Source organism: Bombina bombina, chromosome 2, assembly GCF_027579735.1.
Source record: "Bombina bombina isolate aBomBom1 chromosome 2, aBomBom1.pri, whole genome shotgun sequence".
NCBI classification, from domain to species: domain Eukaryota; kingdom Metazoa; phylum Chordata; class Amphibia; order Anura; family Bombinatoridae; genus Bombina; species Bombina bombina.
The window spans coordinates 62,791,381-62,806,994 of NC_069500.1; the positions used below are offsets into that span (position 1 = coordinate 62,791,381).

At 41.7% G+C, this 15,614-nt stretch overlaps 1 protein-coding gene across 1 annotated transcript in view; it reads left to right on the plus strand.

The window, feature by feature from the left end:
* The window catches only part of KATNAL2 (katanin catalytic subunit A1 like 2), a 172,574-nt gene that overhangs the window by 43,748 nt on the left and 113,212 nt on the right, over positions 1 to 15,614 (plus strand). The window contains exon 2 of the mRNA XM_053701085.1: positions 2,270 to 2,340. Within this exon, the coding sequence (XP_053557060.1) occupies positions 2,270 to 2,340 (71 nt within the window). The remainder of the gene's footprint in view (positions 1 to 2,269; positions 2,341 to 15,614) is intronic.

Sequence of the window (15,614 nt, forward strand, 5' to 3'; positions counted from 1 at the left end):
GACTTTTTTTTTTGAGCCTTGTGCGATTTAGACATTGCGTAGCCTTATATTGCGATTAATTGCATCATGTGATTAATTGCACAGCTCTACAATTTTTGTTACAATATTATACATTGTTGCAAACACTGTTTCCATATATGCTCAGTAGTGTGCATGTGTCATTGGCACTATCTAGATCAGGGTGGGCAACTATCGGCCCCACAGATGTTATGGACTACATCTCCCATAATGCTCTTTCAGCCATAATGCATGCAAAGTATCATGGGAGATGTAGTCCATAACATCTGAAGGGCCGGTAATTGCCCACCCCTGATTTCTAGATCTACTGCAGAAAGTGCATTTATTGGTTGTACAATATATTGCTTTACTTACGAAGTGATGGATATGTCTTGTCATTAAAGGGACATTAAATAAAAAAGAAATTCTCCATAAAATATTTAGGTTTAGTAAAAAAAATCCTTTAATGTATTTTCATTTATTTATTTTGCCTGCTTTTCCTGTTATTTTAACTCTGCAAACTGGCTTTTCCACTGCCCTCAGAGAGGCTGCATCAAGCAGTATTCAGATACCTAACCCCGCTACATGCTACAGAGTGATTTCTGAATCTGTGCAGGGGCTCATTTATAGCTGCACAAGTGACCAAAGGAGATAACAACATAAAATATACTACTTTTTTTTAAAGGATGTGACCCTCTTCTTGCTTATAGAACATTTTATTTAATATACAGATATTTTGCTTAAAGGGACATAAAACATTTCTTTCATGATTCAGATAAAGCACACAGCTTTCTAATTAATTTCTATGATCAAATCGTCTTTGTTCTTTTGGTATCTTTTATTGAAAAACAGTGCCGTAAGCTCAGGCGCTAGCATGTGTCTGTAGCATTATATGACAGCAGTTATATAACAATGTTATCCATTTGCAAGAGCACTAGACGGCCGCACTATTTCCTGTCATGTAGTGCTACCTAGGTATCTCTTCAGCAAAGAAAGGAAAGAAAGCAAATTTGATAACAGAAGTTATTTTTTTGTATGCTCTGTCTTAACCAGAAAAGACACAATTGTTTCTAATCCTTTAACCTTTAACCCCTTGAGTGCTAACGACGGCTCAGAGCCGTCGCTAGCACTCTCCCACCTTGAGGGAGATCTGGGGGCTCCCACCCGCTCCTACCCCGGCGATCGGGCCTGCATAGTGACAGGCATCACCGGGGCTTCACGTTATGTGCGGTGACGTCATGCACAACTTTATTTATACTTAACAATGTTAAATATAGGAGCAGGGGACATGCTGCTTAGAAGCCTGTATCTCAGGCATCTAAGCAGCTACAGAACCCCAAGAGCCACCGTTGGAAAGGTAACCGCCTAACCTTTCCAACAGTGTAAGTCTTGGGGATCTGAAAAAAAAAAAAAAAGTTAAAGAAATTGTGTTAAAAAAAAACAAAAAACTTAAGAAATCTTAGCACCCAGGTGGGAAAGTGCTTAGCAGTCAAAGGGTTAAGAGGCTGCATTTTTATGGATGTTTGTGTCCTAAGACAAAAGTATCTGAATTTAGGGGGTTTGTTGCAATCCACCATTGTACCTGTAGGAGTTGTCTTTATCTGCGCATCCTAATTGTGTCAATAACAAAATGAGCAGCATTAACTTAACCTTTTTTATGCTAAATTACTTGTCTTGTTTAAATGCTGCTCCTTTTTGAGTTTACTGTCCCTTTAAGTTTAATATATGTATGTTTCATGCATTGTTGTACCAGCTCTATGGGAGAGGCCTTTCAAATAAATTATAATGGGGGTAGCTGAGCAATTAGTTGGGTGTTATATTCGTAAACTAGGGAAATCAGACAGGGACAAGTTCTGGATATTCTTTTTTGAATGCACATTAAAGGGACATAATACCCATATGCAAAATCACTTGAAAATGATGTAGTGTAACTGTAAGATAAAACTTCCTTAAACTGAGGAGGGAAATAACATGACAGATGCACACTTCCTTGCAAGTCCTAGGGCTAACATCCTGATTGGCTGCTTATAGCCCCTTTGCAATGTGATTTGGCTACTGAGAAATTTTTTGATGTAAAATATATTCCTTTTTACATAGATAAATGCTCAGTTGATATTTTCTAGTCATTTTTTTACAGCTATGCTGCATCACTTTCAAGTCTTTCAACATTTGGGAATCATGTCCCTTCAAAGTATTATCCAGGTAATCTGAAATAAGATGCCCTTGTTTCTTAGTTAATTGCACATATTCTAAGCCATTTCTTATATTGCAGGAAGAACTGCGTACAGAAGCACGACGTAAAAACCTCCTCATACTCATCATGCATTACTTACTGCAGGAAGGGTATGTTCCGCCAGAGATTTAGATACGTATGTGTGTGTGAGGCTGATCATACGGTTTATATAGATTTTGGAATGGATATGTGCACATTATATATGAAGCACATTGAGATAGCAATCTAAAATGCTCTGTTATGAATAGTAAAAAAACTTCTCAATATACTTTCATTATTTATTTTGCCCCCCTTTTGCTGTAGTTTTACCTCTGAAATGTGTGGGTTTTAAAATTCTGAGAATTGGAAGTGCAAAGTGCAGACTTTAAAAGCTTTGCCCTACCACATATCTGTTGCCTAACTGACTCAGCAGAGGCGATTAATATTAAACAAACAATGCAACATTTTATCAGAATGGCAGTGGCTAGCCTTGTCTACTCTAATAACAAGTGTGGATTGCTACTTTTAAATAAGACAAGTTGGAGGGGCATTTGGCCATTGAAAAACAATATATGTGATTAATATACTTTTTACCTTTGTGATTACCTTTTCTCTTGTTAGGTGTATCCAGTCCACGGATCATCCATTACTTGTGGGATATTCTCCTTCCCAACAGGAAGTTGCAAGAGGATCACCCACAGCAGAGCTGCTATATAGCTCCTCCCCTAACTGCCATACCCAGTCATTCTCTTGCAAGCTCTCAACATAGCTGGAGGTAGTTAGAGGAAAGTGGTAAAATATAGTTAGTTTTTTCTTCAATCAAAAGTTTATTGTTTTTAAATGGTACCGGAGTGTACTATTTTATCTCGGGCAGCATTTAGAAGAAGAATCTGCCTGCGTTTTTCTATGATCTTAGCAGAAGTAACTAAGATCCACTGCCGTTCTCACATATGTCTGAGGAGTGAGGTAACTTCAGAGGGAGAATGGCGTGCAGGGTATCCTGCAATAAGGTATGTGCAGTTAAGTTTTTCTAGGGATGGAATTTGCTAGAAATTGCTGCTGATACCGGATTAATGTAAGTTAAAGCCTAAATACAGTGATTTAATAGCGACTAGTATCAGGCTTGCTATCAGAGGTATATAGTCTGATTAATGTGCAATATAAAACGCTTGCTGGCATGTTTAATCGTTTTTATATATGGCTGGCTTTATTTTTGCCTAGAAACAGTTTCCTGAGGCTTTCCACTGTTATAGTATAAAAGTTACAGTTGGTGCAGTTAAAATTACAAACTGTGACATTCAGCTTCCCTCAGCAGTCCCCTGCATGCTATAGGACATCTCTGAAGGGCTCAAAAGGCTTCAAAAGTAGGAGCTGTGGCAGTTGTTATGACTGTTTAAAAAACATATTTTTTGTTTTGTTAATCTGTTTTTTGTATTAAGGGGTTAATCATCCATTTGCAAGTGGGTGCAATGCTCTGCTAACTTGTTACATACACTGTAAAAATTTCGTTAGTTTAACTGCCTTTTTTCACTGTTATTTCAAATTTTGGCAAAATTTGTTTCTTTTAAAGGCACAGTAACGTTTTTTTATATTGCTTGTTAACTTGATTTAAAGTGTTTTCCAAGCTTGCTAGTCTCATTGCTAGTCTGTATAAACATGTCTGACATAGAGGAAACTCCTTGTTCATTATGTTTAAAAGCCATGGTGGAACCCCATAGGAGAATGTGTACTAAATGTATTGATTTCACTTTAAACAATAAAGATCAGCTGTTATCTTTAAAAGAATTATCACCAGAGTATTCTGACGAGGGGGAAGTTATGCCGACTAACTCTCCCCACGTGTCGGACCCTTTGACTCCCGCTCAAGGGACTCACGCTAAAATGGCGCCAAGTACATCAAAGACGCCCATAGCGATTACTTTGCAGGACATGGCGGCAATCATGGATAATACCCTGTCAACGGTATTAGCCAGACTGCCTGAATTCAGAGGAAAGCGCGATAGCTCTGGGGTTAGACGTAATACAGAGCGCGCAGATGTTTTAATGCCCATGTCTGATACTGCGTCACAATATGCAGAAGCTGAGGAAGAGCTTCAGTCTGTGGGTGACGTCTCTGACTCGGGGAAACCTGATTCAGATATGTCTACTTTTAAATTTAAGCTTGAGAACCTCCGGGTGTTGCTTGGAGAGGTTTTAGCTGCTCTGAATGACTGTGACACAATTGCAGTGCCAGAGAAATTGTGTAGACTGGATAAATACTATGTGGTTCCGGTGTGTACTGACGTTTTTCCAATACCTAAAAGGTTTACAGAAATTATTACTAAGGAGTGGGACAGACCCGGTGTGCCGTTTTCCCCCCCTCCTATTTTTAGAAAAATGTTTCCAATAGACGCCACCACACAGGACTTATGGCAGACGGTCCCTAAGGTGGAGGGAGCAGTTTCTACTTTAGCAAAGCGTACCACTATCCCTGTCGAGGACAGTTGTGCTTTTTCAGATTCAATGGATAAAAAATTAGGTTACCTTAAGAAAATGTTTATTCAACAAGGTTTTATCCTGCAGCCCCTTGCATGCATTGCTCCTGTCACTGCTGCTGCGGCGTTCTGGTTTGAGTCTCTGGAAGAGGCCTTTCAGACAGCTACTCCATTGACTGAAATACTTGACAAGCTTAGAACACTTAAGCTAGCTAATTCTTTTGTTTCTGATGCCATTGTTCATTTGACTAAACTAACGGCTAAGAATTCTGGATTCGCCATCCAGGCGCGTAGGGCGCTATGGCTTAAATCTTGGTCAGCTGACGTGACTTCAAAGTCTAAATTACTTAACATTCCCTTCAAGGGGCAGACCCTATTTGGGCCTGGTTTGAAGGAAATTATTGCTGACATTACTGGAGGTAAGGGTCATACCCTTTTTTAGGACAGGGCCAAATCAAGGGCCAAACAGTCTAATTTTCGTGCCTTTCGAAACTTCAAGGCAGGTGCAGCATCAACTTCCTCTGCTACAAAACAAGAGGGAACTTTTGCACAATCCAAGCCGGCCTGGAAATCTAACCAGGCCTTGAGCAAAGGCAAGCAGGCCAGAAAGCCTGCTGCTGCCTCTAAGACAGCATGAAGGAACGGCCCCCTATCCGGCAACGGATCTAGTAGGGGGCAGACTTTCTCTCTTCGCCCAGGCGTGGGCAAGAGATGTTCAGGATCCCTGGGCGTTGGAGATCATATCTCAGGGATATCTTCTGGACTTCAAAGCTTCCCCCCCACAAGGGAGATTTCACCTTTTCGAGATTATCTGTAAACCAGATAAAGAAAGAGGCATTCTTACGCTGTGTGCAAGACCTCCTAATAATGGGAGTGATCCATCCAGTTCCACAAATGGAACAAGGACAGGGATTTTATTCAAATCTGTTTGTGGTTCCCAAAAAAGAGGGAACCTTCAGACCAATTTTGGATCTAAAGATCTTAAACAAATTCCTCAGAGTTCCATCGTTCAAAATGGAAACTATTCGGACAATCCTACCTATGATCCAGGAGGGTCAGTACATGACCACAGTGGATTTGAAGGATGCTTACCTTCACATACCGATTCACAAAGATCATCATCGGTTCCTAAGGTTTGCCTTTCTAGACAGGCATTACCAGTTTGTGGCTCTTCCCTTCGGGTTAGCTACAGCCCCAAGAATTTTTACAAAGGTTCTGGGGTCTCTTCTGGTGGTCCTAAGACCACGGGGCATAGCAGTGGCCCCTTATCTAGACGACATCCTGATACAGGCGTCAAACTTCCAAATTGCCAAATCTCATACGGACATAGTGTTGGCATTTCTGAGGTCGCATGGGTGGAAAGTGAACGAGGGAAAGAGTTCTCTATCACCCCTCACAAGGGTTTCCTTCCTAGGAACTCTGATAGATTCTGTAGAAATGAAAATTTACCTGACGGAGTCCAGGTTATCAAAGCTTCTAAATTGCTGCCGTGTTCTTCACTACATTCCGCGCCCTTCGGTGGCTCAGTGCATGGAAGTGATCGGCTTAATGGTAGCGGTGATGGACATAGTGCCATTTGCGCGCCTACATCTCAGACCGCTGCAATTATGCATGCTCAGTCAGTGGAATGGGGATTACACAGATTTGTCCCCTCTGCTAAATCTGGATCAAGAGACCAGAGATTCTCTTCTCTGGTGGCTATCTCGGGTCCATCTGTCCAAAGGTATGACCTTTCGCAGGCCAGATTGGACAATTGTAACAACAGATGCCAGCCTTCTAGGTTGGGGTGCAGTCTGGAATTCCCTGAAGGCTCAGGGATCGTGGACTCAGGAGGAGAAACTCCTCCCAATAAATATTCTGGATTTAAGAGCAATATTCATTGCTCTTCTAGCTTGGCCTCAGTTAGCAACCCTGAGGTTCATCAGATTTCAGTCGGACAACATCACGACTGTGGCTTACATCAACCATCAAGGGGGGACCAGGAGCTCCCTAGCGATGTTAGAAGTCTCCAAGATAATTCGCTGGGCAGAGACTCACTCTTGCCATCTATCATCGATCCATATCCCAGGTGTAGAGAACTGGGAGGCGGATTTTCTAAGTCGTCAGACTTTTCATCCGGGGGAGTGGGAACTCCATCCGGAGGTGTTTTCTCAATTGGTTCATCGTTGGGGCACACCAGAATTGGATCTCATGGCGTCTCGCCAGAACGCAAAGCTTCCTTGTTACGGATCCAGGTCCAGGGACCCAGAAGCGATTCTGATAGATGCTCTAGCAGCACCGTGGTTCTTCAACCTGGCTTATGTGTTTCCACCGTTTCCTCTGCTCCCTCGACTGATTGCCAAAATCAAACAGGAGAGAGCATCGGTGATCTTGATCGCACCTGTGTGTCCACGCAGGACCTGGTATGCAGACCTGGTGGACATGTCATCCTTTCCACCTTGGCCTCTGCCTCTGAGACAAGACCTTCTACTACAAGGTCCTTTCAATCATCCAAATCTAATTTCTCTAAGACTGACTGCCTGGAGATTGAACGCTTGATTTTATCAAGGCGTGGCTTCTCCGAGTCAGTCATTGATACCTTAATACAGGCACGAAAGCCTGTAACCAGGAAAATCTACCATAAGATATGGCGCAAATATCTTCATTTAGTGTGAATCCAAGAATTACTCATGGAGTAAGGTTAAGATTCCTAGGATATTGTCCTTTCTCCAAGAGGGTTTGGATAAAGGATTATCAGCTAGTTCTTTAAAGGGACAGATTTCTGCTCTGTCTATCCTTTTGCACAAGCGTCTGGCAGAGGTTCCAGACGTCCAGGCATTTTGTCAGGCTTTGGTTAGAATTAAGCCTGTGTTTAAACCTGTTGCTCCTCCATGGAGCTTAAACTTGGTTCTTAAGGTTCTTCAAGGAGTTCCGTTTGAACCCCTTCATTCCATTGATATCAAACTTTTATCTTGGAAAGTTCTGTTTTTGATGGCTATTTCCTCGGCTCGTAGAGTCTCTGAGTTATCAGCTTTACAATGTGATTCTCCTTATCTGATTTTCCATTCAGATAAAGTAGTTCTGCGTACAAAACCTGGGTTTTTACCTAAGGTAGTTTCCAACAAGAATATCAATCAAGAGATTGTTGTTCCATCATTGTGTCCTAATCCTTCTTCAAAGAAGGAACGTCTTTTACATAATTTGGACGTAGTCCGTGCTTTAAAGTTTTACTTACAAGCGACTAAAGATTTTCGTCAAACATCTTCCCTGTTTTTTGTTTACTCTGGACAGAGGAGAGGTCAAAAGGCTTCGGCAACCTCTCTTTCTTTTTGGCTTCGGAGCGTAATACGCTTAGCCTATGAGACTGCTGGACAGCAGCCCCCTGAAAGGATTACAGCTCATTCTACTAGAGCTGTGGCTTCCACCTGAGCCTTTAAAAATGAGGCTTCTGTTGAACAGATTTGCAAAGCGGCGAGTTGGTCTTTGCTTCATACCTTTTCAAAATTTTACAAATTTGATACTTTTGCTTCTTCGGAGGCTATTTTTGGGAGAAAGGTTCTACAGGCACCGTTTAAGTACCTGCCTTGTCCCTCCCTTCATTCGTGTACTTTAGCTTTGGTATTGGTATCCCACAAGTAATGGATGATCCGTGGACTGGATACACCTAACAAGAGAAAACATAATTTATGCTTACCTGATAAATTTATTTCTCTTGTGGTGTATCCAGTCCACGGCCCGCCCTGTCCTTTTAAGGCAGGTCTAAATTTTAAACTACAGTCACCACTGCACCCTATGGTTTCTCCTTTCTCGGCTAGTTTCGGTCGAATGACTGGATATGGCAGTTAGGGGAAGAGCTATATAGCAGCTCTGCTGTGGGTGATCCTCTTGCAACTTCCTGTTGGGAAGGAGAATATCCCACAAGTAATGGATGATCCGTGGACTGGATACACCACAAGAGAAATAAATTTATCAGGTAAGCATAAATTCTGTTTTTATATCTAAGACTCTGCAGACTGTCCCCTTACCTCTGTTTTTTTGACAGATTTGCATTTTAGCCAATCAGTGCTGACAGTGTTATCTATAGGGCACAAATGAACTAGCGCTGTCTAGCTGTGAAAAACTGTCAAAGTGCCCTGAGATAATTGGCGGCCTTCAAGAGCTTAGAAATTAGCATATGACCCTTTCCTAGGTTTAGCTTTTAACAAAGAATTCCAAGAGCACAAAGCAAATTTGATGATAAAAGTAAATTGGAAAGTTGTTTAAAATTGCATGCCCTATCTGAATCATGAAAGCTTAATTTTGTCTAGACTGTTCCTATAATCAATGACTTGAGCCAAATGTCCTGGATCTGAACATGTATGGCAATAATTGTTAAAACCTGAACTTAGATGGATGGTTCTAGGTAATCATGTCAGACCACAACACAATGGGCAAGATTACAAGTGGAGTGAACCGTGAACTAAGATCTCTGTTTAATTTTCCAAAAGTGCACCAATTGGCCCCAAATTTAAGAGACTTATAGTTTTTTATTAAAAAAAAAAAAAAAGTGGCAAGTGTGGGGTGATCTAAAAAAAAAAAAAATAACGGCACTGAAAAGTGCCTTTACATTGTGGTCTATGGAGAACTGTGTCTTCTCTGTAAATATATATGTGTGTGTGTACACCCCTCACTTTTTTGAATGGAAAGAGTCCACAGCTGCATTCATTACTTTTGGGAATTTAGATGCAGGGAGTGTTTTTCTGCGAAACCATCCCGACTCATATTAACAGCTCCTCAAGCAATCAGCGTTGTCTAACTTCGCTCCGCTGCCTGCTTTCTTCACTTAAGTCCATGGTGGAGGCGATGCCACATTTCGACACTTGAAAGGCTTGTTCCTGTTCCACGGCGTAGATTCCGGTAAGATCGTTTCATTTTACTTTATCGTCAATGTACTGTAATGTGAATGTTTTCCCGAGAGGCTACATACCTTGTGGGTCTAACTATATGACATGAGGGTCTCAGTGAATCTCTGTTAGTATCTTGAAAGCAAGGATTAATATCTCCTGAGGGGGGTTATTGAACAGGGGGGTTTATAATCATGTTTCTTATGTGATTCAACCTGCTTATGTGTGATGTTTATGGGCTCGTGGTTGGAACATTGAGGCCTTTGGAAGTGACGCGGCCTTTTGGTTGGTACGCTTTTTTTGGATTGTGCGGTTCACCTTGTGTAAGGGCGTGATTACGCTCCGTTCCCCATTTGCGCATTACTGACAGCGTGGCGAAGGAAATATTCAAGTCCGCAGGGGTCTGGTCATAGGAGGTGGTGAGTGCCCCAGCCATTGTGGGTGTCAGGTGGCGTTTTTGTTTTAATACTTTAGTCCATATTGATCGTTCCTTATCCAGTTATGGAGGATTCTGATGCTGAGACTGTGCTCATTTCAGATTCAGTTACGGAAGATTCTGATACCAAGACTATTTTAATTTCAGATTCTGTGTCTGATGATGACTCTGGATTGGCCTCGTTGACACAACCAGGCGCTCCGTTTGCCATATGAGAGTGCCTGGTTTCTCTGGCTCGGGGAATCAGGGGACTGCTGAGCCATCCGTCTCTGGGGGCCCCGTCCTCCAAGAGGCGAGTTCCCTACCCAGGGCCTATGATTACCCAAAAAATAAACTCGCCCACCGGGCGAGTAACTGAAAAAAATTACCAGCCCGCAGGAAAATTTACTCGCCCGTGCGCATCTGCATATGTGTACATTATACATTAAAAAGGACAAAAGACACCTTGTTGTTATAATCTCACAAACCTGTATTCTTTATTTTTGTATACATTCCTGACATTAGTCCAATTATACAATCATTGAACTATGGAATAGTGCAAAATTAGACTTTTAGTGAACTAGTATTGATATATTTTAAGCAAATTTGAAAATAAAATTAGTAACTGAGCCTCAGCCATTGTATTGAAGTCAATACAGAAAGTAACTGATCTATGCTGCACATGAAACATTGTTGAAACTGTTAACAGATATCAATCTGAGTCAGAGTGGTCTGGGAAGTTCAACTCACAATCATAAACCTCATTAAGTCTTGACACCTCAAACTCTTCTGCTTTGTCCTCATCATTTTCAAGATGATCAAAAGGGATTGGAACCTCTGCAACCTCAGCAATTACTAAATTTGAGATTTCATTTGTAGACCTTTTGTATGTGACATTTCTCTTTCTTGGTCCTGCTGTTGCCCAATGCCTTACTGCATCACATTGATCTACTGGTGCAGAATGAAGGTTTACAATCATTAAATCTGACAATGTTGAAGTTATGAGGGAGGAGCGCCAGTCACTTTTGATCATCTTCATTTTGGAAAAGCCTCTTTCACATTCTGATGTGCTGACTGGCAAGGTTAGGATCAAGTCCATCAAACTCAGAAGATGGCCACATTTATCTCCGAATTCTCTGTTGAGTTGCCAAAGTCTGGAAGAAAGAAAACAAGAAATTCCTTGCAAACACGTTTGATGCATTTTATTTTGTTCTACTAAAAATAAACTATACTAATTAGGACATATTAAACAAAATATATGTAATTCAATAACATCTTTTTGTTTAATATGTCCTAATAATATTTTACATTAGAGAACATCTCTAATTACGTTTTAAATGTAGAAATACCTTCTGAGTTTTCTTTGTCAGGCCATGTTTTGAAGGATGTCACCGATGTTGCCTGAAGAACCCCTTCTTCAATGTCTTCAAAGCGATCTTCAAAGCTGGACTGTATTGCTTCCAGAAACTTCTTTTTTGAACTCTTGAAGGCATTCTTTCCTTTCAACTCAACTCCTTCAAACCTAGCTGAGCCTTCTTCATCATACTGAATAGAATGAAGTGACCCAGGTACAGGCCTGGAACATATATGAACATAAGAACAAAACCTCTTATAGAACAAAACAGCAAAACAAAAAAGTACATACCTTTCTTTCAGAGTGATCAGTATTTTTTTTGTCACTTCCAAACTGTTGTGGACATCTGCAACACTTGCATTTCGGTTCTGAAGAGTGTTGGACAAGTTGCATAGCTGTAAAAGCACATCATACATGAAGCAAGCATACTGGACCATTGACAGACTTGTAGCAGCTCTGTAAAAGCATCTGGCCTTTGCTTGCTGTTCTCCTCTCACACCTTTTGCATCAGGAGATTGGACCTAGAAATAAAGAGAAAGTATACATAATTGCCCTGCTTATCTCTCATTTTTTATTTCTTCTTCTTCCTCTTCTTCCTCCTCTTCTCTCTCTCAATTTTGAGAGACAGAGAGAGGACGGGAGAGGTAGAGAGAGTGAATGAGAGCAGCACAGGAGAGATAAAATGAATTAGAGGTAGGGGGAAAGGGACAGATAGGGAGGAACAGGAGTGGGGAGGGTGAAATGGAGGGAGAGAAAGGGGGCTTGAGAGACATGGGGAGAAAGCAAGGGAAGGCTGGAGAGATAGAGATAGTAGAGGGAAGGGGCAGAGGTCTACATACCTGATCAAGATGTTGTATAATTGCTTTATAACCATTGAGGAAATGGTCAAGTGCACGCCAGAAGTGGCCTACCCATCGTGTCCCATCTACTCGTGTAGGCAATAGTGTCCTAATTTTCAAAGAAGCATAGCTGTTCTTAAGATTTGCATGATTGAGTTCTGACTTGTAATAAAATAAATATAACCCTAGAAGTAGATCCTTTAACTTCTGATGACTCTCATTATTGGCTGCTGTGTCCCTGACACTTAGCTCCAAGCGGTGACTCATGCAGTGAATTGCAACAACATGCTTTCTCTGTCCTTTTAGCTTCTACACAACTCCTCCATTTTTTCCCAGCATCACTGCTGCTCCATCAGTGCCTATTGCAACTAGTTTCTCCTTCCACAACTGCTCAAGGTGTTGTGTAACTGCTGTATTTACTGCCTGAGAAATTGTTTCAGCATCAGCCTTTTCAACTGACTGCAAAGCCACAAATCTTGTGTGTACCTTGCCTTCTATTGCAAATCTAGCATAAATAATTTCTTCCTCCACCACTGCACTATCAACTGAACCATCACACAAGACTGCAAGAAACTTGGCAGCTGCATATTTTGTTTTTGTATGTTTTCTTTCTTCCTGTGCAATAAAGTGTACAAATGACCGTGCTGATATGGCATTAAGATAGGTATCTCCCACATCCAAAACCTTCATTTTGTCAAGTCTGTAGAAACAAAATAGTCAAGAGATAAAAATTAGCATTTTGGACAGAAAGTAATATAAACCAAGCACACAGTTAGGGAAAAGCCAAACACATACAATAAAAGCATACACTTACTTGCACAAATCTGGAAAGTCAGAGAAAGGCCTCGATTTAATGTCAAGGAGATGAGCGTTGCAAAACAGTAGTTTTAGTTTCTCTGTCTGTGCCTTTGTCATGGTAGCGATTGCCTGTCCAGCAGGTGTTTCAGTCTGCTTTAATTTTCGGTTTGACTCACACTGGACACTCCACAGATGCCCTGATGAAAGCTCATGTGATCGAATACCTTCAAGTTTCATTGTGCTGGTACCTTCCACAAATGCATTCCATTTGTTTGAAAATGCCTGGCATACACTACATAGCATAACCTGTTTTGAGCTGTTGTACACAAGCCACTCTCTCTTTTCCCCCTTATCATTAATCATCCAGCTGTCTTTGAATTGTCTCTCTCTCTTTTCCTTTTCATATTGTCTGGCCCTTTCTCTCTTTTCTGCATCATCTACCTTCTTCTTCTTTGATGGTTCACTGACATTATTAAGATAGCGCCACATCATATAGCCATCACTTTGAAATGGAACAGGATTTATCAGTACCTGAGCAGCAGTGTCTGCTACCGGTATTCTGCTCCCAAAAAATAGTGCGTATGCTGTGACATTGCTAAGGTAACTTCCAGAAGCCTGGTCGGTATGTCAGAAAAATATAGAGTAATGCAAACCTGAGCAGCACTTTCTTTCATTATTTCCGCTGCTATTGTAGTCCATACAAAATTGTGCATCAGCTTCAACATCGCTAACAAGGTGCCCCACAAAACATAAAGCGTCTGCCGTTAACAAGGAGCTTTGCTGTGACATCAATGTGATCCGGAACACAAGCTTGTATCAATGCTCCCAAATAAAAGTGTGTATGCTATAGTACGCCCTGATGTGACATCACTAACAACGGACAAGCTAGATGGAATTAATGCGCTGCGCTAGTATTAAGGCGCTGCTGTAAAAAAAATAGTGCAAGAAATAGTGCGGCTGCAGTATTATGAAAAAAAAAGATAGAACACAATATTATGCCCCCCAAAAAATAGTGCAAAGCTGCCAATGGTGAGATCGCCAGCCGGGCTGGTAAATTGTAAATTTTACTTGCCCGCAGGAATTTTACTCGCCATTGGCGACCGGACCGGTCTATTCATATGCGCTGCCTACCAATTCATACTTCTACATATGCGGATAACCCAGTCTTTGGTTCCTCCATGCAGGGTGGCGTGTTCCCCCCTGGAGGTTGCAGCACGTTTTCGCTTCCAGATAATGTTAGCGATGGTCCGTCTGCAGAGTCCTGACGTTCATTTGAGATTGTGCTTGTGCCCTATTGTCCCGGGTCTTCCGCCTTGGGGTGGGCCTCTACAGTTCCCTGTGGGTGTAACTGTTCCGGAGTGTTGTGCTTTTCGTTACAGGATTGCGCGCCTGCGTGTTGCTTAGACATCTTTTTCAGTTATTGAATGACACTATCGTTAACAGATATGGGGACTTAAAGTCTGATAATTCGAATGGTGCACCTCATCAGGCATGTGGGGTTATCTCCTGTTTGTCATTTGTTTTGTTTGACCTGTGTCTTTTTGGCGTTTACCTTCGGGTTGCCTTATATTATATTTTATTTTGTATCCTATGGGATGTCTTTTATTTGTGTTTGCTTCCTTCAGGAACCATCTGGGATCGATACTCTTTGTTACTTCTTTGGAAGTTGTTTGGACATGTTAGTCCTATGTTTAATAATGTCTGTTTTCCTTTTTTTTTCCCCTATGTGGGAGAATTTATGCAGCTTGCCAGTTAGGACACTGAGTACAGGCTGGCCCTGTCGGGTTCGTTTAGTCTTGTGGCTGTTCAGACACGTGGCGCTGTTTCTGCTGGATCGGTAGTAGCGCTGAGTGCTCAAGTTATCATTGTTTTTTTCTGTTCAACTAAGCATTCGAGAGGACCTGTGGGTTCACAAGGCGGGAAAGGATTGTTTCAGTCCTTATAGCCTTCAGTTATGAATGACCGGGCAGGGGAGTCCACAGCTGCTTTCATTACTTTTGGGAATTTAGAACCTGGCCACCAGGAGGAGGCAAAGACACCCCAGCCAAATGCTTAAATACTCCTCCCACTTCCCTCATCCCCCAGTCATTCTTTGTCTTTCGTCCCAGGAGGTTTTCAGAAGTTTTCCATAGTCTCTTATGGAAGGTAGTACTCTTCGGCATGGGACTGGAGTTTTAAGTAGTCCTGTCAGCCTCTCAGTGAGAGCATGGGTGAAAGTTAGAGTCCGGAGATGCAGGGAGAGTCTTTCTGCGAAACCATCCCGACCCATATTAACAGCTCCACAAGCAGTCAGCGTTGACGAGTTTCGCTGCCTGCTTTTTTCTCTCAAGTCCATGGCAGAGGTGACGCTACTATTTGTCACACTTGAAGGGCCGTGTTCCTGTTCCACGGCGTAGATTCCGGTAAGATCGTTTCATTTTACTTTCATCGTGGATGTATTGTAATTTCAACTGGTTATACGAGAGGGGCTACAACCTTTGGGGATAACTTTAACATAGGGTCTCAGTGATGCTCCTTTTTGTATCTAGGAATCAAGGGTTAATATCTCCTGAGGGGGGTTATTGAACAGGGGGGTTTATAATCATGTTTGTTATGTGATTCTGTCTGCTACTGTGTAGTGTTTCTTCTGCTCATGGCCATTTCTGAACATAACGGCCTATGTC